This window comes from Pseudorasbora parva, chromosome 18 (genome assembly GCF_024679245.1).
Source record: "Pseudorasbora parva isolate DD20220531a chromosome 18, ASM2467924v1, whole genome shotgun sequence".
Taxonomy (NCBI): domain Eukaryota; kingdom Metazoa; phylum Chordata; class Actinopteri; order Cypriniformes; family Gobionidae; genus Pseudorasbora; species Pseudorasbora parva.
This window is the reverse complement of record NC_090189.1, coordinates 11,816,111-11,843,680: the sequence shown is the minus strand read 5'-3', so window position 1 is coordinate 11,843,680 and position 27,570 is coordinate 11,816,111. Positions and strand designations below refer to the sequence as shown.

At 37.6% G+C, this 27,570-nt stretch overlaps 1 protein-coding gene across 1 annotated transcript in view; it reads right to left on the bottom strand.

Annotated features, from left to right (window-relative positions):
* ccbe1 (collagen and calcium binding EGF domains 1) overlaps nucleotides 1-26,770 on the bottom strand; it is a 78,200-nt gene extending 51,430 nt beyond the window's left edge. The window contains exons 1-2 of the mRNA XM_067424253.1: nucleotides 26,591-26,770; nucleotides 26,386-26,466 (exon numbers count right to left, since the gene is read on the bottom strand). Of these exons, the coding sequence (XP_067280354.1) occupies nucleotides 26,386-26,466; nucleotides 26,591-26,697 (188 nt within the window). The 5' untranslated portion in view covers nucleotides 26,698-26,770. The remainder of the gene's footprint in view (nucleotides 1-26,385; nucleotides 26,467-26,590) is intronic.
* Between the last annotated feature and the right edge of the window lie 800 nt (nucleotides 26,771-27,570).

Here is a 27,570-nt window from a genome sequence, read left to right as displayed (position 1 = left end):
AGTAATATATGCTGTAACGTTATTGCTGTAAGTTACTCATCGACAATAAAGGCCATGTCATGTAACTTATAAGTGTGTTTGTGTGGACTGTGGAGTATTTTACAAAGGTTTAGAGGAAATTAAAGTTATACTATACAAGTTAGTAATACTCATAAATAAAAACAGTTCATATTAGTCATAAATATTGCTTTTTACCCAATTTTTTCTACTCAATTGAATTTGTTAATGTAACAAATGCAGTTACTCAGATCTACTTAATTTTTTTACTTACATTTACTCAGTTCTTATGGTGTCTATAATTGATTTCACTGCTTTAAAATTTACTCAATTTGTTTAGTGTAAAAATGTTTCACCAAAAAAATTTAGTAAATCATACTATTAGATTTTAGAGTGTAGGCTAATTGTGCAAATGATCTGCTACAATGGCTAACTTTCTCCACAATGTTCACAAAATGTCACTGAAAAGAAAAAAAGAAAAACCGCTTTGATAATCCCATTTGGACATTAATTACATGAAACGACCTGCTGCAGAATATTTATGTCATTATCGTGTGAGGTCTTGTTTTTCCCATCACATTCAAAATTCCCAACCTGAGACGCACATGTGAACGTCTTGGTTTTTGTTGTTGCACATGCTCACTGACGTTCGAAACTGCCGAATTCTTTGTTGTCTTGACAACAGTCGAAGGCTTGAAAAGACCCCCCAAAGCCCATGTGGTTGTGGTTAGATGCAGTTCTGTGCCTCCTTTTGGCCAGTAATCACACGTGGAACAATCTCTCTCCTCATCTCCATCTCTCTCTCTTGACACTCAGTAACCAATTTCGCTATCTGAACCATCTAAATATCTCACGATATCTCTTTTGAGCCTGTAAACGATAAGGCTAATTAAACCAAACAAAGAAAAGATGTGCGTCGTCTCCGATAAACAAACACAAACCCCTTGAAACCCAGTGAACAACCAAGAAATCAGGGTTGGCTTCAATATACAGCACGTCTGGCTTCAATATACAGCAGGCGGTGGAAGTGAAGGTATCTTTAGAAGCGTGTAAAGGAGGACTGGCACTGAATCGAACCCGTGTGATGTCTCTCACCCTGACAACCCCGGAAATTACAGAGAACATGCCCGTCCATAGGTTGTTATACAGAATCCACGTTTACGGACGTCCTTTCTGCGCATTATACTCTCTTAACTCGAACCATACTACACCCCTGGCCTTGGGCCAGAACAATGCTGAAGAAAGGGCTTCGACTACTGGAACCCTCAGCAGACCGACGATTTGCACAGTAACGGGAGGTTTTTCCAAGAAAATGTCAAGTGCTTAGACTGACCACTTGGGCCGCTTTATAAAAAGTGACACCTTTACTGCCAAAGGACATGAATGAATGATGGGATGAATGAATGAACACGTCCCTGTTTTGTGAAAAATACGTCCTGGAGGCACTGACCTCTGGGAAAGAGGTTTACAAAAACACCAAATCAGGACAAAACGGTGTTGCTTGGAAACAAATGATTCAGTTAAGCGGAAAATATATTATATACGTCAACAAGGCAATTTTAACGATAGCTGCAGTTAAAGTATTCTCAGACAAAGAGGTTTTTTCTTTCACATCCAATTTGTTGGAGAGTCAAAGGCTTATGGGGTATCAGATGACCAAGTTTTTTCCCTGCGATTTAGCAAGAAAACAGAGCTACTACAATTTGCATGTCCTGAACTGAAAGCAGTGTGTCTAAGAGACTTTAAGATATGTGTATGACCTGGAAAGTCCATCTGACTGACAAAAACATTACAAATCAGATTCTAATGGTGGTACCAAGACAAAATGCACAAAAAAGGGCGCTCTGGCATCCAAACTCTTGAATATCCAGCTGCTAGCAATAGAAAATGATTACTACTCTAGCACAGTGCAGAACATTTCCTTTTGCTTGTTAAAAATTATCATCTCTTCTCCTAATGGGAAAATAAATTAAGAGTTAAAATGACCACAAATTGTGTATAAATCAAGATGGCAAAACAGAAACTAAATGCTCTGCCAGTAAAATATGCACTGCAAATCCCAAACCAGGCAAACGGTTAACCACCTAAAGGAAAAAAACAGACTGTGGTTTTGCGGAACCATGTACAATTTCCTACGCAAACCCACATAAACAGTTTCTTGACAATCCATGCTTGACTTTATTATCCACAGCACATCAGTCACGCAATTTAGCACTTTTAATGTCTTTCCATAAAAATAAAGAATTAAAATAAGCACAATTTAACCAAGCTGGGAATTTATAGCTTTGGTGGATCCTGTATGAAGTATGAGAATCTTCCAGCACCAAAATGATCCAAATGCATTTATTCATAATTATTCAAAATTATTCAACATTTATTCGTTTAGATTTCCATAAAGCAATCCTGCTTTTTTGTAGAAAGGTGCGAAATAAATACTACGGCTACTACTACTACTATTAGTTATAATAATAATATAAAAATACTTATTTGCATTTTTATAGCTTATGGGAATTTATAGCCTTGGTGGATCCTGTATGAAGTATGAGAATCTTCCAGCACCAAAATGATCCAAATGCATTTATTCATAATTATTCAAAATCATTCAACATTTATTTGTTTAGATTTCTATAAAGCAATCCTGCTTTTTTGTAGAAAGGTGCGAAATAAATACTACGGCTACTACTACTACTATTAGTTATAATAATAATAATAATAATATAAAAATACTTATTTGCAATCTAGAAAAAAAAAGAAAAGAATTCTCAGCATTCGTGAAGAAAAGCCAACAAGGGAGAAAGCAATAAAACGATCAATTCTGCATAATAATTCATTCTGATTTTTACAGCTCGAGTTAAGCTTTAACGCTTCTGATTCAAGAATGGAAACCATATTTTTACACCTTGTCCAGACTTTACACATAGGGGTCATGTAGATGCTAAATGTAGTGCCTCTCTTGCATTCACCTTAAATAATCATTAGATACATGTTAGTAGTTCCATTATAACACACTTAACAGGATAAACACACACATGTTGACACAGTACAAAGCCCTATACATCATCAACCTGTGTCTCGACCATCCTGTTTTAATTCAGGCCAAAGCTAACATCTGTTTCTCCTTAGGAAGCCAAATCCTCAGTAGTCTGCATTCAAACTATTGGCACACACTCAAAGCAACCCCCCCAATCCATGGCAGGGGTAAATGAATATTGTAAAATTAGGTTTAAAAAGGATGAATGTGTGGCAAAGACAGAGTGACAGCGCTATTTTTCATGCAGTTGGAAACAGCCAAGGGTTTGTCAGGACCGCAGGGGACTGAATCGGTTAGATTGCTGGCTATTTTTGATGATGACTAGATTCACAAGGGGGTCTGTTACAGTATTGTTCTAACAAGGTAAACTGGGACGGTGCCATGGTGAAAAGGTTAACACGTGATCAAATGGATAACAATTTCCAATTTCCAGATCCAGCTTGATTTAAAAAGTATTCAGATATTCATATGACAATGACATAAACATTTTTTGTACGTTTGGATGTACATTGGATGTGAATATGCAATATGGACATAAGGACAGCATTTAAAACATTAAAGTATACACTGCCATTCAAAAGTAGTCATCTGTATAATTAATTGCTTATATACTTTAAAACAGCTAGAACACATTAAACTGATAAAATAAAAAAGTGACAGTAGCCACATTTACATACACACTTTTTTGTCATTCCGATTAAAATAATTCCGATTGAAAAATTGAGTGGACTGTTTACATGAGACTGTGTGAGACGTTATCTAAATCGCAATCACCACAGAGCAGTTTGTCTGCCGCATCAGAAATGTCGACTCTCCTCTCCAGCAACTGAATATGTTCATGGATGCCATAGCAACTCTCAACGGCCACCAGGACTTATACGGTTTTATAAAAGCTATTTATTTGTTATAAAGTGTAATCATCTCCGAAAAAATGTATTATTCTGTCAGGCACAGTTGAAGCAAAAAGTGCCTGGGACAAACGCTGTCAAGATGAGAGGATGTAGGCTATGTCTGTGTCATTATGCCAACATTATCTTCATCGAAATAAAAAGTTTACCCCTCAGCAAAATTAACTTTCCTCTCAACATTATAGCCTGCGTGTGAGGGGGGCGCACGGTCAGTGGTGAAGGCTTGCGCTCTGTATCACGTCATATAAGGACACACACTCAAAAGTAATCGGGTCAGGTCGTTAACATGGTTAAAATTTTCGTTTGATCGGTTACTGAAAAGGTTTATCCCACCCCTCTCAAACCCATTACAATTTCATTCGATTTGGGCATTTTTATTCCGATTGAGGTGTTTATATGGAGCATTTTCATTCAGATTGTACTTTTAAACTGATTACAGTGCTCCATGTAAACGTACCTAGTAAAAGACATTTATAAAGTGCTTCATAATAAGGTTTCCACACGCACGCACGCACACACACACACACACACACACACACACACACACACACACACAGACACAAAAACCCGTTTAACACTGATAATAATAAGATATTAGAATGATTTCCGAAGGATCATGTGACACTGCAGATTAGAGTAATGATGCTGAAAATTCAGCTTTGCATCACAGGAATAAATTACAAATATATATAGAGAACATAGATAAGGTTTGTTTTAAAATTGTAATAAATTTTCACAACAGCAGTGTTTTAATATATATATATATATATATATATATATATATATATATATATATATATATATATATATATATATATATATATATATATATATATATACATACATATTTGAGGTAAATGTTTTGAACATTTAGTGTCATCAAATTTTGTGTCATCCTAAATGTGATGATCATCACATTTAGGTCACTGATAAAATACAATAAAATTAACCTATTAATTTCATGAAGTTAATATTCTTTACTTACAGTAAAAAGGATTTGTAAATATTTTAACGTCTCAAGTTAAAGCTGTTCATACATAACATGCCTACTACATTTTAAATACAAAACCCTACTAGTAACAAGTTCACATTGCCCGGCCCCTATTGCTTTCTTCCCCTTCTTTTCCGGACCTCTCGCTAATGAAACTTTCAAAAGTAAAAGACAAAATATACACACTTAAGATCTGTTTACAATTCACAAACAATGTGATTTTCAGGTAAATGGCCAATTAACGCACAAAGTAAGCTATGTGCAACATACACAATGAATGTGCAACCAAGTAAATAAATCAATATTTTTTCCTAAGTTAGAAGGATAGCTTTTGCAAGCAGCACACAAACATTTGGTAAAACAGGAAGTTTCACTCATGCTTTTACAAGTGAGCAAAACATGAACAAACAAACCTATCATAGCATTGTGCCAATGAGACTAGTTTATAGAAACACTTGCCATAACAGCAAATAATGAGCAAGAAACGAATCATCTATGATTAACAGAAGCTTGGAATTTTGAGGTAAACATGTAGACAGGATGAGTGGACCTCTGCCAAGCCAAAACCTTGAGGCTATCCACAGCAAAGAGAGACGCGGATCAAACTCGTCATTTGTTGGCAAGTATGTAAACGTTTTAGCTACCAACATGCTCATTCACATTCTATTTGACCCAATCACTAAAACACATGAATTACAAGACGTTTCAGTGCCCATGCTAACAGGTCTGGACGGCTAGCATTAAGCCTGGCACGGAATACTAAAATGATGCTAATGCCCCATTATACAATTGTGTTGCTTTTGTACCAGTTTACTTAATCTTTAATTATACACAGCTCATCATCTGCCATGTCAGCCATTAACAAAGAACATCTAAAACATTATTAATATAAATGATAGGTAATAATCTTTGGAAAATTAGATTTATATTCACTGCCCCAAAAAAAGATGCAAAGAGAGATATTTATCCAAGCCTAAACAAGTTAAATCCCCTTTGCTTGAAGGTCTGTTTTTCTTAAGCTCTTCTGTGTTGGTAGTTTTTGTAGTACTGAAACCTGACCTTAGAAGAGGAAACCAATTGGAACTGAAGCACTTATAAAGGATCATGAAGGTCATTGCTATAATTTGGATAAAATAATCCTGGCAAAGGAATGTAACAACAATACCAGCCACATCCAATGCAATGAACAGTAAACAACTATTATGCTATTTGGGAAGAAAATGTAGGGGCAATACCAGTCATTTATCAACTAATTGAATTACTTTGAACATATTTAGTGCTGTTTTTGTGTACAACACAAAATAATTTGAAAGGGTTGCCAGGTTTTAAAGAAACATTATTAAGCCATCCAATACATTTAAATTATGTAAAATATCTTAAAAGGGTCCTCTTATGCTTTTTAACTTTTTACCTTTGGTTAGTCTGTAATGTTGCTGTTCGAGCATAAACATGATCTGCAAGGTTACAAAGCTTAAAAGCTCAAAGTCAAAGTGCACAGAATCCACTTTTCAAGAACTACATTGAGAAGCTTGTTTGGACTGCAATGTGTTTGTTCTAGATCTCATGAAGTCACAATGTTACTCATTTAAATAATCTTCGCCCACGGAATTCACAAAAAAGGGGGTGAGGCCTGGTTGAGCTGCGCAATAGAAAATTAACAGTTTTGATGCTGCTTTTTCCACCCCAGAAAAACGTTTGTCCTAAGGCAGACAAGAACATTTTAATGTATTTTTAATTACTTAAAAAGTATTTTTAACACTGTTAAAGAACATTACCCCAATGCTTGTTTGTGTGCTGCACATACGGAGGACAGCTTCCAGAACCAATAAGAGTACAGTGCAGGCTACGCCCTAAAGCTTCTCCTGAAAGAAGTAGCCGTTCCCATTTTTTTGGGACAATCTGTTGTTTAGGAATCACAACTTATTATTTGTAGTTGAGTTTTCTATTAACAGTTCCAATTATATGTTTTATGTAGTTGCTATGATGTAAACAAAGGGCAAAGCTTTGCCTCCACTAGCCTGTTAACTAACATTGCAGTATTGATGTAGTGTTTACTGTGGCTGGTGATGGTGATGGTAAATAACATTGTATCTATAATATATAATAATTTTAAAAAACACACATACCACTCTGAAACGTCCTGTGAAACCCGTGCTTGCAAAGTCCATGCTTGAAATCTGTTCTTTACGATCCTCTTGTTAGTTAACATTGCCATGTTCTAAATTGGGCTCTAATTGATTGAAATTAAAGATGGTGGCGGACACCATCCTTAATTACACCAATCACAACACATTGGGTCAGCTAACTAATCACAGCACATTTCGTATTTCAGAAGGAGCTATAATAAATTTAAAGCTACATTTAAATTATGTTAAATTATATAACAATGGGCTCAAAGAAGTAATGTGAATAAAGGCCTTTCAAATTCACACCAAAAGATAAAGATATAGTTCCAAAAATCGTTCTATATATAAAATAATAGCAAAGTGCACACCACACCTAGCCTGGATGCCAGCCGAACTTAGCCCCGCCCACACATTTTTTAGGTCGGGCAGTTCGGTCTGGCCTTGCTCCATAGAGGAGTAAATATGAACCAATATGACCAATGAAATCATCAGGGCGGGCTTTAGACGATGACGGACAGATGATCAACAGTAACGTAATCATGCACGTCATCAAAGGGGCTTGGATTATATATTTTTCGAGTCCTAAACCGAGAGCTTGTTTGTATATGCATTCAACTTCACAATTTCTCTCAGAAATGATGATCATGTTGGGTCAGTACTCTGTGTATCATTAAATAATTTTATTTTTTTACAACACCACAAAGATCGTGTATTCCAGCCTGATTCCAGCGAGTGTGCAGACAGGGTTGCCAAGTTTTTACAACAAAACCCGCCAACTACTAGCCCCAAACAATAGCTTCTCGGGGGGTTCTCCAGGGGAAAAATGGTGTTTGGGGGGTAAAATGTGTGTTATTTTGGTAAGGTTGCCTGCTAAAATTCGCACTCATGAGTCTATATATCACATAAGAGTTGCTTCAACCCGCGGACATAGAAAACCCGTGGAAAAAACGCGGACTTGGCAACACAGTGCAGTTGAACTATGTTGGCATTTGACAATGCGTCGCTTCGTTGCTCTGATTGGTTATAGGTCTATCCAATTGAGGTCTTTCCTGGTTTGGTTGAAACGCCCCATAATCACAGCCCAATGGAGCAGTTTCAGACTCATATTCTGACTAGAATTATAGACTAGAAATATAAGAGTATGACCACGTCAGGCTACACCACATCTATAACAGCACCGAGAAGTTATGTTGCTGGAATCACTTTCAGATATATTTTTTCCAGCTGATGAATAATAAAAAGCACTGACAGCCAATCAGAATCCTTCCAACTTTATAAAGAGCTCAAGCATTTAAAACAGCAAATTTAAAAAAATGCAGCGTGTGCTTAGAATAAACAAAATGATAATATAGTTCACGTTATAGTTATCTTTATAGTTCTCGTTCTTGATGTGAATGACCTTAGGAGTTTTAGATATTTCTGCAAAGTACAAAACCATGGTTAAAAGGTTGACAATTGTTAGTGCTTTTACAAAAAATGACATATAATGCCTTGTTAAAAGTCTCTAGAGTATGTGTCATTTACATATCACTGAGGGACACAAAAGGCACCAGTTTCATAGAATGACCTATGCGTCCAGAAGAGGGCACTTCACAGATGTATATCAATCCAAGAGAAGGACCTTTCACTGTAATTCACTGCAATGGCCTTGTGTATTGCCCTGGTACATCCTGCCACAAATAATAAGGATTCTTAAAGTTTGGCACTCAAACAGAGACCATCAGAAAGGAAGGACAATCCACAGAGAGCTTTGAAAGGAAAAAAAAGGAATTCAAAAGCTCTCCAAATAGTGTGTTGAGTCCTCTGTACTAATAAATAACAGCACTAAATTGTAATGCATTATGTAACAGTAAAATGCACATTAACATGGCCTGTTGAGAGCACAAAGGAAAAGGACTGGGAAACTAATGCACATCTTACTTGCATCTCTGCAGGAATACATCTATAAATACTATAACCTTCCAAGAGCTGCATAAAATACATAGCAGACAGTACCTATAAATAGGATATTTATAGTTACCTATAATAGGATATAAATAGGATATTTTTCTCTTCAGTAATCCACAAATATGAAGAAGCGAAATGAATTGAATCAAATGATTTCATATTGAACTCAATATTGCTTTATTGTAAAAAGTCACGCAATGCTGCAAATAAAACAACGACCGCCTACAGCTTTGGTTTATGGCTGCCTCAGAGAGCGAGAACTCTTACTAAGTATGCTCATGATGATATATGAGACTTAACAGATATATATGACATTTATAGCGCTTGTTTGCCAATGCTCTGCCATATCACAAGATATCCTGCTGTGATACTCCTATACCAGCGTGCTTCATTACATATCATGTGCCTAGGAAGAACGCCAGTGCTATCCACAGGTTGAGATTTAAGACTGCCATATACATTGAATATTAAACCCATTAATTTGGGTTTGTTTAGAGCTACCCGTCAAATTTTATATTCATCCAAACTCTCTAAACGAATAACTGCTTACAATGGCATTGCCTCTGGCTCTTTCTAGGTGGAAAACATAAGTAATTAAATTCAGAGAACATCAATCAATGCCTCTGTGTCTCAAATAACTACTGCTTGACATCATCTGAAATGAGTTGAACAGCATGGCAAAGAATGTGTTATGCAGAAATGTCATTTTTAATTAAAAAACGAGTCAATAAATCCAGAAGATATTTCTAGATAAAAGCAAATTATGTCTTTCTATCCTTCATAACTTCAACAACATGCTTTGTTAACATGGCTAACTCAATAAAACTGGCTGAACAAATTACCCTGGGGAGGGAAAGACTATATAATTTTTCTGTTTCTCTAAACAGAGGAGAGAAATTACTGAAGACCATCCAAAAAAAACGACGAGGAAAATTTCACTTATTTAGAGCTCAGAAAAAAAAGAGCTTCAAATCTTTACAGCCTTGAAAGTGCAAGGAAAATGGGTTCATGCACAATTCGAGCAGCGTTATACGGTTTCACAATCTGCATCTTATGCAATGATTTTATCATAGCACAAAACACTGGAATTGCATAAACAATTTCCATGTCTTGAGATCGGCTGTCATTTATGGACAGCTGAAGACATAAATGTTGAGCTGCTCTGGTGACACCTAAAAAACTGTTTTAGTTAACTGCCTCTGCTCTGCTTTGCTCTCAAAAAGACTGACATGAGAACAATAAGAAACGTACATTAATGGCAGATATCAATCTACACCAATGTAATTGCTTTCAGGTGGATCAAAACACTTGCCAGGTTGGAAATCAAATGGCTGACATGGAAATTTCACTTCTGCATTTGTAAGACTAGTGCTTTATGTCTGTGTAAGAATGGACACAACATTGTTTTAAAAAGTGGTAGGGTACAGATGCACCAATGAAATGGCTTTACTCTTAAATTAGCATTATCCTTATACACAGCCTGGTCAATGATCAGATCAATATTGTAGTGATTATGATGTTTCTAGCATGTTTAATAATAATAATAATAATAATAATAAGTTTGATTTATATAGAGCTTTTCAAGGCACCCAAAGCCCTTTACATTGAAGGAAGGAATCTTCTCAAACCACCACCAATGTGCAGCATCCACCTGGATGATGCGACGGCAGCCATGTTGCACCAGAACGCTCACCACACACCAGCTGATTGGTGGAGAGGAGACCGAGTGATGAAGCCAATCAGGATATGGGATTATTAGGAGGCCATGATGGACAAAGGCCAATGGGCAAATTTGGCCAGGATGCCGGGGTTACACACCTACTCTTTTTTCCGAAGGACATCCTGGGATTTTTAACGACCACAGAGTGTCAGGACCTTAGCAACAGTTATTCTAATGATCTTGACCAAAAAATTATGCACCTCTTGATCTATAAAACAAGAGGTGCATCAATTTTTGGTCAAGATCTTTTATTGCCAATGCAAGAGTCAAGCACTCTGAAAAGTCTCCTCCAGCACATCGCAAACACTTTCAATGAATTTAAGGTCTGGACTCAGGGATAACGATTCATGGGTAAAAATGATTCTTCATGCACCCTCACAACCATTCTTTCACAATTTGAGCCTGATGAATCTTTACATTGTCATCCAGCAATATGGCCATGATGTGCCTTCCTACATGGTTGTTTAAGAAATGAAAAGCTACACACTCCATCAGTTAGAAGAACTGTTGCCAAACTTATAACATGCTAGAAACATAATAATCACAGCAATAATGATCCAATCATAGATTCTTAAGTTCTTACCTATTTAAATCCAAGCAATGTGACGTATTTAAAAAATGTGCAACATTGATCTACAGATGAAATCTGTAGTACAACATTTGCTCATTTTTAGATCAAGACTGGAATGTTAACTGTAATGATTAATAAAAAATCATTAAAATAACAATTTGGATAGCAGATTGAATTGCTGTTTCTCAACATTTCCTTCCAGGAATGTACAGTACATCTGATTCTGAGGATCAGTTGATAAATGTGCGGATAAGAAATTGAATTGGAGTGATGACATGGCAATGTTTTCACTTGGCGAGACATTCAGGGTTCTAGCCCGCCCTAATATAACTTTTGATTTTAATAAACTAAATTTGCAGCTGTACCAAGATGTATATCGGCAGTGGGAACACATTTGTTGCACTTTGCATTTTGATTTGTGATTTCACTGGAACGGACAGTGAACCGCAGAAAAGCAAAAGGGAGGTAGAGTGCACAGCTGTGTGTGGTAGAAAACATGGCCGCTTTACGCCGCAGTTGACAACTTCAACAATAACTCAGCAAATTACAAAACTCCACCAGATCGCCACTCATACAACACAAAATGCGAACTTATGCCTCAGAAATCGAGATGCTCCCATTATATTAGATACATCACCGTTGCTATCAAAGCGCTGCTGGGAACATGACGCCACTGTCCCCACTGTAAATGATGCTTATGTATGACATTAAAAAGGATGAAAAACAGAGATGGGATGGATAGCAGGATATAATGATGCGTAATCAGTAAACGTGAACGAGAGCAAGACCAGAGTTCCGAGGCGATTCATACATCACTGAGGAATGCAACACAACAAAAACAACACGTCCTCTCCCCCGCATGCCTGCCAAGATATCCCAAACAGCACTAGTGCAGACTCCCTGTTGCTCAACTGTGCTCTCAGATCGTGCTGAAAAGCTGTGCTTTGTCTGGAAAAAAAATTAGCCTTAAACAACAAGATTCCCGGATCTCTCTACAGCCATGCTGCATGCCCTTTATCCAAGAGGTTTCTCAATGAACTGAGGTACTGAGTTATTCATCCTGAACGACTGGCAGAACGCGAGCGGAAAGGGTCCTGCCAGCGATGACTTTGAGGGTTGAGATTCACACGCAGCTAGCAATAAAAATCCCAACCAACACCAGGGCATTTCAAGTGATGAAAAAACTGAATTTATTATAAGTGCTTTTTGAATATTACCATTCATGGAGCTGGATAGACTATAGTCGTTTGTGAATGTAAAAGGTCTGCAAAGTTTTACCCTTTGACGTGTACAATTGCATAAGTGCAATCTGTCTAGGCTGGTCCCTGGAGCACATAAAAACACAGGTGTGATTAGAACATGAAGTGCATCACATGTGTGACACATTTTGTGTTTTGGCTGGTGCTGAACGAACACGCTCAGCACTTGACATATATGTCAGCCATTCAGTGTTTTCAACCACATAATCTTTATTTGAGGTTTCAGACATTTAAATACACATAACTACTGGCAAAACAATACATCTACAGTTGATAAACTACACACTGATGTCTATGGAAGCAGCAATTAACTAATCTGATATGAATAAAACTAACTTTATAATTATAAATTGAGTTTGTTTATACATATAAGATTAGTTAAAGTATAGGTAACAACAAAGTTTATTCTTCTCCCAGTTTACCGGCCTCTTGCTTTCATGCATTTTGGGAGAAGCGGATGAATGTACCTGATGTAATCAGGTAGATCAGATTCTCTGAATTGCGGTGCAAACTAATATAGTGACGCCCATTGCACATTACAGAGGAATTAACATTATCATTATAAAGTTTTTTCAACAACAAAACACATTCACTTGCATGCATTTGAGAATCAGAATATGAAGTAGGTGATGACATGGATAAAAAGTTTGTGAATGTTTTAAAATAAAAAAAGGAGAAACAAAAAGTTGATATATCTGCAATATAGTGCTATTGTGGCTGCAGTTTTTCACATGAGAAATACACGGAACTACACCAGGGGTGTCCATGGTTAACCGATTAACCGATTAACCGTTAAAAATTGCACAACCGAGTGAAACATTTTGCTCGGTTAAGTGGCGTCAATGACGTGCTTTGATTTTAGTTGTAATATATTTTTGCACCAATAGAACCACCAGAGCGCTCCCAGACATTTGTAATATCCACAAGAAGAAGTCATGACCAGCTTCGTTTCTAAGCAGGCAAAGAAAAGTAGAGCGTGGTGGGAGCACTTTAAAATTGAGAGTGACGGGGGAAAATGTAAGTATTGTAAAGCAGTGCTTACCGCATTTTTCAGGCTATAAGTCGCTCCAGAGTATAAGTCGCATCAGTCAAAAAATGCATCATGAAGAGGAAAATAACATAAGTCACACTGGACTATAAGTCACATCCGCTCGCCCCCTCGCTGTGCATAACGGAGCAGAAGAAAGAAAGTTTGAAGTGAGAAACTTGAGAGGGACTAGAGAAAAGCAGAGGTTACTTTAACTGTAATGAAGAAAACAAAAAAAGCTAATCGCGGACTGAAAGCAAGATGGCCAGAGCTGAAGGAACGAGTCCACAGATGCTTGAACTCTCTGTCGGGAGAGGCTCAGCCGCACGAGTCAAACGCTGTGTGAATCGTTCTCGGCTGCATATTTTACTACATGCCCTAATCATGCAGGCGCCCTCGCGGCCACTTGCATTGCTCGTGAACTGGAGCGCATCTTATCCTAATTTAACGAAACTCAGCGTAGGCCTCACAGACATGAAATATATCTTAAGAAAGCTCGAAATGTCTTTTAACAATTTAAAATGAAAAGAAATAGGCTACTCTCTGATTAGGTAATCCATGATGTGCATTTCTCTCTATAAGCGCGTTCACTACGGAGATGGCGGTAGTCAAATTAATAAACTAAAAATAATAACCCTGACACACACTATGGTTAACCGAGTATTAACCGCTAAGGGCCTCGGTTAACGGTTAATGAAAAACTTAAACGTGCAGCCCTAAACTACACAGACCAGACATAACATTATGTGTTGGTCCCCGTTTTGCTGCCAAAACAGCCCTGATTCATCGAGGCATGGACTCACTCCACTAGACCCTTGAAGGTTTGCTGTGGTATGTGGCACCAAGATGTTAGCAGCCGATCCTTTAAGTCCTGTAAGTTGGGAGGTGAGACCTCCATGAGCGGCAGTGGCTCAGTGGTTCATGTAGGTTGTCTACAAACCAGAAGGTTGGTGGTTCAATCCCTGGTTCCACCTGACCAAGTGTCGAAGTGTCCATGAGCAAGACACCTAACCCCAGCTGCTTCCGACGAGCTGGATGGCGCCTTACATGGCTGACATCGCCGTCGGTGTATGAATGGGTGCTAGATTGGATTGAGATTTGGAGAATTTGGAGGCCAAGTAAACAACTCAAACCACTACTTAACCATTTTTGCTTTGTGGCATGCACATTATTCTGTTGAAAAAGGCCACAACCACCAGGAAATACCTTTTCCAAAGGGTGCACATGGTCTGCATCAATTCTTAGGTAGGTGGTATGTGTCAAAGTAACATCCACATGATGACAGAATCCAAGCAGCAGAACATTGCCCAAAGTCCATAGTGCATCCTGGTGCTATGCGTTCCCTAGGTAAGTGACGCACAAACACCTGGCCATTCACGTGATGTAAAAGTAATTAATCAGATCAGATCACCTTCTTCCATTGCTCCGTGGTCTAGTTCTGAGGCTCACGTGCCCACTGTTGGCACTTTTGGACAGGGGTCAGCATGGGCACCCTGAATGGTCTGCTGCTATGCAACAAACTGCGATGAACTGTGTATTCTGACACCTTTCTTTCAGAACCAGCATTAACTTCTTAAACAATTTAAGCTAGCTTGTTTGTTTTTTCGGACCACACGGGTTAGCCTTCGCTCCCCACCTGCATCAATGACCCTTGGCCGCCCATGACCCTGTCGCCGGTTCACCGCTGTTCCTTTCTTGGACCACTTTTGATAGATTCTGACCACTGCAGACCAGGAACACCCCACAAGAGCTGCAGTTTAGGAGATGCTCTGATCCAGTCGTCTAGCCATCACAATTTGGCCCCTGTCAAACTCACTCAAATCCTTACGCTTGACCATCTTTCCTGGTTTAACACATCAACTTTGAGGACAAAATGTTCACTTGCTGCCTAATATATCCCACCCACTAACAGGTGCCGTAATGAAGAGATCATTAGTGTTATTCAAGTCACCTCATAATCATAATTTATGCCTGATTGGTGTAATAAGGTAATATGTTCAAAAATAACGGTCACCCTTAAAAAGACTCACACTGGGGGCTCAGCTAGAATATTTTAAACTTGCGCATGAAAGGGTTCAATATCAAAGTGCACAACAAATATGTTATTGTATCCTAAAAGAAAGAACAGTTGAAACAAGTTTTCAGAAATGTCTGAAACTTCCTGTTAGATACCTACATAATGTAGAACATTTGTATAATGCCATCCTAAGGCATTACTATGATCCGACCCATCCAAAACATTTTGTGTATGACAAGTAGAAAACTTTAGGTGAAAAGTTCTTAGTTCTTAAACATTAGCTACTTACAAACTAAGAAATGAGGTAATGGGAACTGGTTAAATGACAACATGACTTACTGGATTTACCACAGGAGGCCCCAATTATTTAGGTTGTTGCCCTTTGACCTTTTAAATTGCATGAGCAAACCATTACCGGCCTAACCATGAGTCTGTATCGTTTTGACTAGTGAGAAAAAACAGACCACCATTGCTTCTAATTACTACAAAACAGCAGCGATTATTAGCAAAAATATGTAAACCTGTGGTCAGGTAGTTAACCTTTGTGAATGCAAGACAGCAAAAGGGATGGCAATCATTTGTATGTGACACCATAAATGTCATGTCACAATAACATGGTATTACTTTGATCAGTTATGAGGTATATTTGTGAAAGAGGATTTAAATACAGTCCTGCATATTAAAGAAAATATAAGACTGCATAATGTTTATACCCAAGTACTGTAGCTTGTTTAGCCATTTAGTTTTTCTCCTAATTTCAGAGCCATTCATAGCATTTTATATGCTATGACGCAGTTTGTTTAGATGTCAATTGGGGCTTTACAATTTTCACCTCTGATAATTTCTTCAAGACTGATATTTTGAAGAAAGCTCACGAACACATCTTACTTCATAGCTTACAGCTGTGTACACACTCCAATGCGGCATCACCAACCAGACCAGTGTTGAAAGAAACAGCGTCATGACAAGATGTGGAAAGCAAAGAGACATTTTTAATGAAGATTTCTAGAAAACCCTTTTTCCACCGTCAATTTCATCAGAATTATCACAGAATCCATCAGGGACTTGTGTAAATTCCAGAGGTTGTTTGGTAATGCATTCGGTTTTCTTCATGCTTTGACTATCTTGGCTCAGCTGATCCCAAACAAACTCTGGCCACGTCCCAACTAGAATCACTCGATCTGGCGTTTTCTTGAGCTGGCTGAAAGCATGCTGAAAACACTTTTCAGGGGACATTCATTAACTTTTGGGCTTTTGGAGAGGACAATGAAGGTCATCCCTGTCGTAAATACCGGCCATTTGAAAAGCCTATAAATCAGCTCGAGTGGTGTTGACTCGGTGGTCAGTCGTCCATTTGATATAAGCAGAACTCATGACTCATTTGTGCTTTTAAAAGATACATATTCAGCATAACCCCTTCATGAAATCATTGTGGCTACAAAAAAAAAAAAAAGCATTACACTGAGAGACTACACCAGAGCTCTGTATGAGCAAACAAGAAGAAATTCGTATGATATTCAAAAACAAAAACAATACCACAAAGAATAGACTATTGACTATGGTTTGATCTGCTGCCATCAATTCCCACAGACACCGTAAAGACACAACAGAGAACAATGCAAAGGATTTCCTGTTAAATCACCCTTTTCGTTTCATGGGTCAAAAACGTCAATATCCGATTCCCCGGAATTTCACGAGCTGGTGGTCAAGCGGTTTGTTTGACAGCGTGTTCGACCTGATGAGCACTTTGAGCTGATTGATGAAGACTTTCCCTGATATGAACCATCTGGTCAACTTAACCAAGAAGGGCATTAATCACTGTAAAATTGCATAATATTTCGGCCCAAGTCATAAAATGAAGTGTTCTGAAATCCCAAATGGCAGATGGTCTCAGAGTGAGTCGCATCAATTACTTCCAGCTTGTGTCTTTTAAATATTAAAGGGGAGAACAAAACTTTCATAAAATGTTTGTTGGAAATGAATCATGCATTTAAGCAATTATGCAGCAAAGGTCTCTTGTCTTCAGCCTGCTCATGTGTTGCCGCACGTGTTAATCTAGGCGACGGAGTTCGTGCTCGTAATAAATATAGTTTAGATGAAATATGAACACTGGCAAAGTCTAAATCAAATAAAAGTGATGTTTTTTTTTTAAAAAACACAATAAAAAACTCTCTAAATTTCTCTAAAATTCTCTAACACATGATGTTCAAATGAGAAAATTAGCAAAAAACAAGCAACAGAAATGTGATCTTGATCTGTGCAACACTTTTTTTTTCTCTTCATCCCTTCTCATAGAGCTAATCTGTGGACAAAAATGAAAAATATTGACATATAAGGGAACAACCAATAAATCTGTTGCAAATACAAAAGAAACAGGACACCGCCAGATTCTCCAACTTTAATCGTCTTCTCCTCAATACAGTCCCCAGAAACAAAAAAAGAGGACATTTCCTTGCCTCATGGTACATTTGAAGGCCAAATGTATTAGGACATTATGTTTTGTGAAAGGCAATAATGTCATAAAGTAATTAGGGATTAATGAAATGTGGGATGTGGGATGGTGCTATACCTATTTTATCCAAACAATGGAAGTTAGGGGGCAGAAGTGACAGTCGAAAAACCTTCGTCCTTCAGCTTTAAGTCCCAAATCTTATAGTACTTGAACAATCAATCCTGGAGCTGTTCAGTGGTAGGTAACCAGTACCCTTGTGAAGCCATGTTGCAGGTTTAAGTTTACTGTGCATATGCCAGACACATCTGTATTTGCTCAAAGGAGCTTTTTGACGTGTCTGGGTTTGAAAAACCCCGAATATGATCTTGTTTCTTTTAATGGGCACTTTTGGAAATAAACTCCCTAGACACCAGTGGATATTAAAGATGAACTAGAGGGGTGAGAAAAGACATGCGACCGGACTCTTGAGGCTTCCCAGTTTGTATAAAGGTTCAGCTGATAATTAAAAAGCTTTCTGCTGGCGACGAACAAGTGCTTGTGGTCAGATGAACTTTATGTTTAAGTTCATGGCTGGTTTTCGTTCCTAGAGGGGATAGTGAGAGGAAAAAACTGAGGCGGTTTATATGATATGGCCTTTGTCTGTTTGGTTCACTTTGCCTTTTGCCCTGGAATGCTTCTACTTCAGAGCTCAGAAACAGGCCTAAAACCACCAGAAATGTTTGGAAGAATAACCAACAACCAAGTTCTCCAGAAACATATCCAGTCTGTTCTGATCTGGCTTCACAATTTTGTCCCTGATCCCATTCCTGTGAAACAATACATCTATTAACCCAAAACAATAATACTAAATTATTTTGTAAGCTGCATTTTATTTAAAACGAAGACCTATAAATTCTATGGCACTATATCAAAACCTTCACAGCAGCCTTTCAGAATACACAGTTTTCCCCTGTTAAACTATATCCTCCAATAAAGCTGAACGGTAAATAATGGTAGGATCCATGACACCATTAAAAATAAACCATCTACTTGTTCCTGACGCTAGCATCCTTCTGAAGTGAGCAAATGAGCACTAGGCCTATAAACAGGACGTGTCAAAGTGAAACTTTACTTTATGTTCCATTTACTTTTCTATTCATCCTGTAGTCGACAGACTCAAGTGCGTGGATTAGAAGGCTGCATTGGGACTGGGATCCTGCAAATCTTGTGGAAGCGAGCGGTTTTAACTTTGCTGCAAGCGGGAGTGGGCAGTCAAAAAAAATACAGCCGTGTAACAAGAAAGCAGTCAATAAATGAAGTTCACCGCAGTTGATCAGTAACGGTCTCCTCCAAAGCAATATGGAGTAAACTAGGCCAAATGAATCATTATTATTTAATGTGTTAAGAATGTTTAATGTTTTTTGTATTATTTATTTTCTTTTTGCTATATGATAATTGTTTTGTTTTATAGTAAGCTTTTTTAAAAAAAAAATTTTTTTTTGTAAGTAATTCAATTAAATATTGTGCCTTCTTATACTGCAAAAAAGTGCGTTGGATTTACATTATTTAATTGTGTACATCGGTCCTACATGAACCAATTGCATTAAACAAATAGTTTTTTCATGTAACTTCAACATCATAAAATGAATACATTTTAGTGAGTCAATTAGGTAGCTTCAAAGTGAATTTAGGATGAATCCCTGTCAAGATTCAGCCATTCAATTTAATATATTCATTCATCCACTTCGATTTGATATACTTTAATGTTACACAACTGAATTATAATACTGCACTAACTAGCTGACGAACTTTTAGCTAGCAAAGCACACATTAGCATCTAAAATGCAAAGCTCCTTCAGGAAAGCCATACTGACATTAGTTGTTTTAGTCCACAGCCTAAGCAAATGCCCCACTCTTCTCCACAATGGTAACACACAATAATTTAAATTGTTCTAATAATTCCAACATAATTGAATATTAAAGGTGTCATGAACTGGCTTTTTTATACTGTTGTCAGAGGTCAACTTATGATGTTCGTGTGGTTTTTACTTTAAAAAACATCATAACTAAAAGGCTATTTTCTACACTCTCTTCAAAACGCTGGGTTTTAATGGGCGTGTCGCACTGGAGACTTAAAAAGTAAAAGCCCACGGCTAGGATTGGATAACATTTGCATATTTAATGAGCTTCTTCCCCTGTCAGTTCACATGACGGAGAGGAGAGAATGAGGGAGAAGCGGCAACCAGAATGATTATCTCGACCACAGGGCTCGTAAACGTCTTTATCAAACAAACACAATGATTTATTTCTCATCGACCCACGATTTATTGGACTATTATTTTTATATTACAAATAGCCCAAAGATCGGACGATATAAGCGTGAACCGCGCACACACACATACACGTTCGGCGTGCATGCCCCCTTTCAGATGTCAATTTGAGAGAGAGACTGAGAGAGAATAGCAGAACAAGAACGGAATACAATGAGATTGATTGGCCTGCCGGGTTTTGCGAGCCCTGGCCCATACGTGTCTGAGTCCAGCGTGCTGAAGGTATGTTCTGTTAGACACGTACACATAAGCAAAACGATCTATAACAATGCAACACCATTACATATAAAAACACCTTTTACTCACATAAGTGTGTTGCACCATTCCTGTCAGATCCACATCCAGCATCGACCGGAGATTTGTTTACAAACGATCCCGCAGTGAACTGAAGTGAATATGTCTTCCCCATGTGAGCTGAAACTTCATTAAAAATAAAGTTCAACAACTCATTCCTAATATTAGGATCAGAATGAAGCTTATGCAGCGACTGTGTTCTTCCACAACCAAAAATAGCGCAATATATTGCTATCGTCCTCTGGATGTTTATTGTTGTTGACCAGCTAGCACGAGCCCTCCATGAGTCGGTGGGCGGGGCTACTGGATTAGACGCGCAATGATGTAAGTATCAAGCAAAAGACCGTTTTCTGGGCCTGGTGTCTATAAAAGCTTTTCTTTGACTAACAAGGAAGTTTTCAGGTCTGAAATTTAGAGGATATTCTTATATTACCATGACCTTCTATATATCAAAAGCACAAGGGAAAGTTGATTTCTCAAATCACCCCTTTAAACACAATAAAGTCTCATCCTCTCATTTTCTCAAAAATATATAAAAAAAACGTTTACATATAAAATAACATTTACTTGCTCTTGATTTAGCTATATGCAAATCATGCTGGGAACTAACAAGCCCCGCCCAGTTTCAGTTAAGGCAACACAAATCATTCATGTAATACAAACGGATTAAGTTTAACTTCAATTTGACTTACATTAATTGTAAGTGGATTGAACACAATCAAATTAGGTTCGGACAAAATATATAGAAATTGTGTTGCTTTAGCTCATTTTAATTAAGCAATTTGAACAAGCAGTAAAAATCATTTTTTTCAGTGTAGGTTACCAGAGTTTAACTGTTATGGTTAGGCCGGTATGTTGTTACCATAGACTAAAAAAAGATGGACGATGCATTCTTACTCTCTTTCATTGAAGTAAGTAAAGCTGCCAGTGCCCAAATACACTCCTGAACAAAATCTTAGATTTTGGCGCGTCGTGAAAGGCCTTGCTTGTGCAGCTCATCAATCCTGCCACGTTCAAAAAGAGAAAGCCTTTTTGCCTTTGCCATCAGGAGATCTTGACAGTAGACTGCTTGAAGGACAACGACATGAAAGCCATATTTTGTGCAGATTTGACCTTTTTATGGCTATGGTCTTAAACTTTTGATCAGCTGATGAACGGCCTGTTTCAGTTTAAATGCAGTTTTCAATAAATTGCCTACTCTCTATTTTTTGTCTCTTGCTCCTGTTTCTTCTTTTGTCATTTTGAATCAGCACTTACAACCCGGTTATGATCCACTAGTGCGAAATGTGTAAAACTTGCTATGAATCCCCTGGTCTTAAGATTTTGTTCAGGAGTGTAATGCGCTGACATCTAGGGTCTTGAGTCTGTGCAGAAGTGAGCGCGAAGTGCATCCATGATATCAAGGTCTGCTTAATCAATAACACGCCCCTGAACTTTTTGTGAAATAAACAGTTATGGAAATGTAGAAATTAAAGTTAATGCTCCAATCTCTTCCCGAAGGTCCTGAAAAAAGTCTGTTGGGGCCTCATTGACCCTCGCTCAGAGAAGGTGTCGATCTCAGCTGTCAATCATAATATTACACCCCCATTTTTATAGCATCAACTTAATAACTAAAACTAAACTTTAAAAAAAAAAAGACCACTAGAACTTACATCACCGTGATAAAAACTACCTAAAGTGACAGAAACCATCTTTGGAAATGTTTGTTATATGAAGTGTAATTTGATTGTTTAATTTGTCTATGTCCCGTTACATTACATGGCAAGGGTGGGGTTTATGACCTATACTAGATCCAGCCATCTGGGGGCAATGGAAACACTTTGACTTATATGTTTAACCTCCACTAGTTGTGATATAAATCTCTAATCAACTGTTAAAACAAAATAATGCTAATAAAAAAATGGGAGAATGTGTTTGTCATGAGGTGCAAGTATTACTCCAGGCGGGGTGGAACTAACACATTGTGGGAACGGGTGGTAATGGTCCAAAATTCCTCGGGAGTAGGCAAGAGCATTAAGATTAAGATATTAGTACTGTGCATTGCTCTAGCGGGGAGTGTGTGAGAAAGTAAACAGACATCTATATACTGTATTCCGACAGTATAGACAGTGTAGACAGCGTCAGTGACTATAATAGATTTCATTTCATTTTGACTTGACATGACACACCAAGTGTCAGCCATTAAAGTAATAGTTCACCCCAAAATTAAAAGAAAAAAATTCATCAATTACTCACCCTCAATTTGTTCCAAACCTGTAAGAGTTTCTTCGTTGAACACAAAAGAAGATATTTTGATGAATGTTGGTAATCAAACCGCTTACAAATGGTAGCCATTGACTTCCATTGCACCGCATTTTTTCTCTACTATGTCAATGGTTACTGTTAACAAACATTTTTCTAAATATATTCTATGTTCAACAGAAGAAAGAAACCTTTGGAACAACCTAAAGCGTGAGTAAATAATGACAGAATTTTCCTTTTTTTGGTGAACTATCCCTTTAAGTGACTAAACGATAGTGGGCAGGTCCTGGTATGAGGATGTATAACTATTCACTGAGGCCTTGCTCTGGAGGCAATCATATGTAAATCTATTTACCAGTGTGATGTCATCAATTTCACAGTATCCATGATTAAGAGAAAAGTTGGCACACAGCTCCAAAAACTAAAAAAAATATTGATTCATGTTCTCACCACAGGCGACGTTTTGAGCTCCGCCTGCAACGCTCTTCTACAGGACACATGCAGTTCTGTTTATTAACCACTAGAGCGCAAAAAGTTAAGGACTGCAGCTTTAATTATATATTTGGTGTGCTGTCTGGGGGAAGGGCTCCATGCCTGGAATTTGGCCCTAAACCCCATGTATGTAAGTTGTTAGAAGTAAAAGTGTGGAGAAGGGGTGGTGGAGGGATGCTAATAACTGTCATCAAATATAGGCAAGACTGAAGAATATATATACGCTTCTTTTTGTTGAGTAGCTGAGTGCTGTCTACTCATGTCAATTACCTGAACGTGTTCCTCCCGAACTTTGTTAATAAAACATCCTATGTTCTAAAAGGAGCGGGATGCAGCAGAAGCTTGTTATGTGGATGTGGTTTTTGTAATGTGCATTATTTTCTCATCCATTTTTTGAGGAGAATTGTGTTTTTGTTTTTAGAAAACACTGATATGCATTTAATTAAAGATGCCCTAGAATGAAAAAATGAATTAACCTTGCCATAGTGAAATAATAAAAGTTCAGTACATGGATTTTACATACTGTGAGTCTCAAACACTATTACCTCCTACTTCTTATGTAAATCTCGTGCATCAAAAACACCACAGAAAAATATGATTCTCACCATAACGCCAACTGTGACGCTATTGATTTGCAGGACAATTTATAGGGTTGTAAATGGACCTGTAAAACTGTATCTGGACAATTTTTGCCCTTACATAAGCCACATACCCTCTATGCAGATATCAGAGAACAATTTAACATATAGTTTCAACTCATTCTAGGGCACCATTAAATTAAATAATTAGCACAGCTGGTAGTTTGATTTAGATCTGTAATCGATTGACAGCCCTTATTCAGATACAAATGTTAACTGTTACAGTCAGCACAAGCATATCGGCACAGTAAAACACTGAACCAAAATACATAAATCATTTCTGAGACAAAGCCAATAAGAGTTCAAAAAATGATCGTACAAAGAATTTTAACACTACATCCCTGGCCAGTTTTCACAGCTATCAAGCTCCAGGATGGATCACAACCAAAGAAAATGTCATACTACAATGCATGAACGTTCTCCTCTATTTGACATTATGATCTATTCAAGAGACAAACCCTGGCCTGCAGCTATGCTTCTAACGCAAGAACAGATGCGCAGAAGATCAAATCAGATCAGAAGCATCAATTGAACAATGAATGACCCACAAATATTTCCAAATATCACATCATGCGTTTGAGAGCCGCCAAGCCACAACTGAAAAAGAGGTGCGGTGGCTTACACTAACTGCACCTGTTAATTTACAATGAGCTCATATCAAAACAAGCGATTGAGTCATTTTAGCGATCTGCATATGAGCAAATGATACTGACAAGCCTACTCCCATGAGACCCTGTGTGTAAATACTCTCCAAGCACGCTTGAGAGATTTAGGGACTTCACAGGTCACCGGTGCTGGCGCACCATACACACCAAGAATTTACAAGGACAAGCTTAACAGAGATTTTGGCAAGTGTTTCAAAGCATCACACATCAACGCCTACTGAAATAATAAAGAACCTGCTTTAGTTTGTGCTTTAACTTGCTACTTCCAGCATGCAGGTAGACTGAAATGCACGGCCACAGAAGACAAAGTGTGACAATAATGTAAGGGAGAATAAAATCTTTTCATCTACAATGTCAATGGCTTGATTTATATTTAAAAGAAATAAATCACCCTAAAATGAAAACAGCCATCATTTATTAAAACACTTCCAAACCTGACTTTGTCATCCGTAGACAACAAAGAAGAGATGTTAAAAATGGGGGGACCATGGGGGACCATGGGGGGGGGGAAGAGACCATGATACTTTATGGTGTTTTCCATCCTTGCTTGCTTTGATTTCAGTACGTTCATTAAAAACATATTTTAAATGAAACACAAGAAAGTCAGACATTTGGGTTTGAAAAATTACAAGAGTGAGTTACTGCAAGTGGATTTTTGAACAAACTTTACCTATAACTGATGGGGTGTGCAGCAACACAATCAACCTCAATAATAACCTAACCATCCCTTGGCAAAGTAGTAGACTGGAACAACAAGACCTGCATTCAAAACTAGCTTAAGTTACTGCAGTAAAGCTGAGGAATCTTGGTCTGCTTTACATCCGGAGCCAGCTTAAAGCTCCAGCATCATAATCCCCAACCTTCAAAGAATAATATCTCCTTGCTTTCTTTCACTAATTCTAAAAGGTCACAGGAATGAAAACAGGATTACTTAACATGCCCCACACAAAACACCAACACAGCTAACCAAGTGAAAGGAACCACTGGGCACTTTATGAGAACAGAAACAGCAAGAGTCATTCTCGAGGAAACACTTGCTGATCAAGTGATAATCTGGGGATAGCCTACCAAAAAAAAAAAAAAAAAAACTATTTTAATCTATAAAAAAATGTCAAAAAAATATTTACCGAACACACACACACAGAGAGAGAGAGAGAGAGAGAGAGAGAGAGAGAGAGAGAGAGAGAGAGAGAGAGAGAGAGAGAGAGAGAGAGAGAGAGAGAGGATGATTGAGCACATTTTTAGGGTCATTTTCAGTTTGAATGGACACAATGTGCTCTAATTTTTTAAACATAAACTCAGTATGGTTTCACATAAGAACTGCATAAAACAGCTGGAGTCTGTCTACTACTGTTAGTGATGTGGAATACAATGGCATGATAAAAATAAACTGCCATCAGAAATTGAGCCAGTGGTTCCATTTCAAACTTAATCATAAAACAACTATTTATGGGCAGCATTCCTGCAAATAAGATTTTCAGAAAAACATGCAAGCAAAACAGGCTTCATTGCATAAAGATGCACAATAATCATGATAAACTGACAGATAGGGCACTTATTTATTCATATGGGAAGCTGTAAAGTCTAATTTAGCCCTGCTTTAATAAATCCAAAACGTTAACTTAATGAGAAAAGCGTTTACATACAATATACTCAAGAACCTACAGAACGCCAAACTGTAGAAGTAAACAGTTCCTTACCTGTAGCATGTGGTCACCTCTCCTGTGGATTTTACGCACGGGTATTTCGTCGTTGCGATATTGTTCTCTGAACACACTTCTCTGCAAGACAAATACGTCGTCAGCTGTTTCTTTTAACATAAACAATTCTGCCTCACGAACAGGAAGCAAACTTTCCATCCTCTGAGTTTGTGCAAACAGCGAGCTGACAGCACTCGCACTTTACCTGTCCACATCCTCCTTCTCCTCTCGGAAAGTCCACGGCGTTCCCAATGAGAACAATATTACCACCACAGCGAGACTAAGAGGAGTTCCTCTGCCCGTGGAGTTCATTTCAAACAGTCTGAGATGATAAAAAATATATTGGTCCGTATAAAGCCAGCGTCTTGAAGTTCAGCGCTTGTTTCTGAGGAATTGAGAGAATATTGATTGGTTACCTCCTGCGAAGCCCCACGCGCAGATTCCCTCCGGCCCCTCCCACTGCAACACTTGATCAACTTCCATAGATTTAGAAAAGCATGTTATACATATAATATTTAATAAGTGCCACACGTATATATATATATATATATATATATATATATATATATATATATATATATATATATATATATATATATATATATATATATATATATATATATATATATATATATATATATATATATATATATGCATTGCATGTACATGTACTGTATGTGTAAGGAAAAAAAATATATTTATAATAAAAATTATTTAAATACATATTATGTACATTATTAATTTGTTAAATATATACATGAATGACTATCTACATATTAATCACGCACAATACACACATATATTATGTTATGTAAACACAAACTAATATTTCGGATGTGATAATGTTTTACGAAAAGATGAATTTAGAAATGTGAAGTGAATGAAAATATGAAATGGACAATGAAAAAGATTTAGGCTTCCACTGATTACCCTCAAAGGTTAAATTAGGCAATCTGAATCCCTCACAACAGGAACTGTTCGCGTCAAGTCTTCATCCTTGACCTCTGACTGATGCCATATGCTGTTTAGAACCCAAACGGCCCACAAGGCCAGGGCACTGTTGCCAAATAAATAAATAAATAAATAAATAAAGATTTAGGCTAATAGTATAATTCTTGAATTTGTATAGTTATTTTTATTATTATGCTATTACTATTGATGCAGTGTAATTCCCAGAACTGTTTC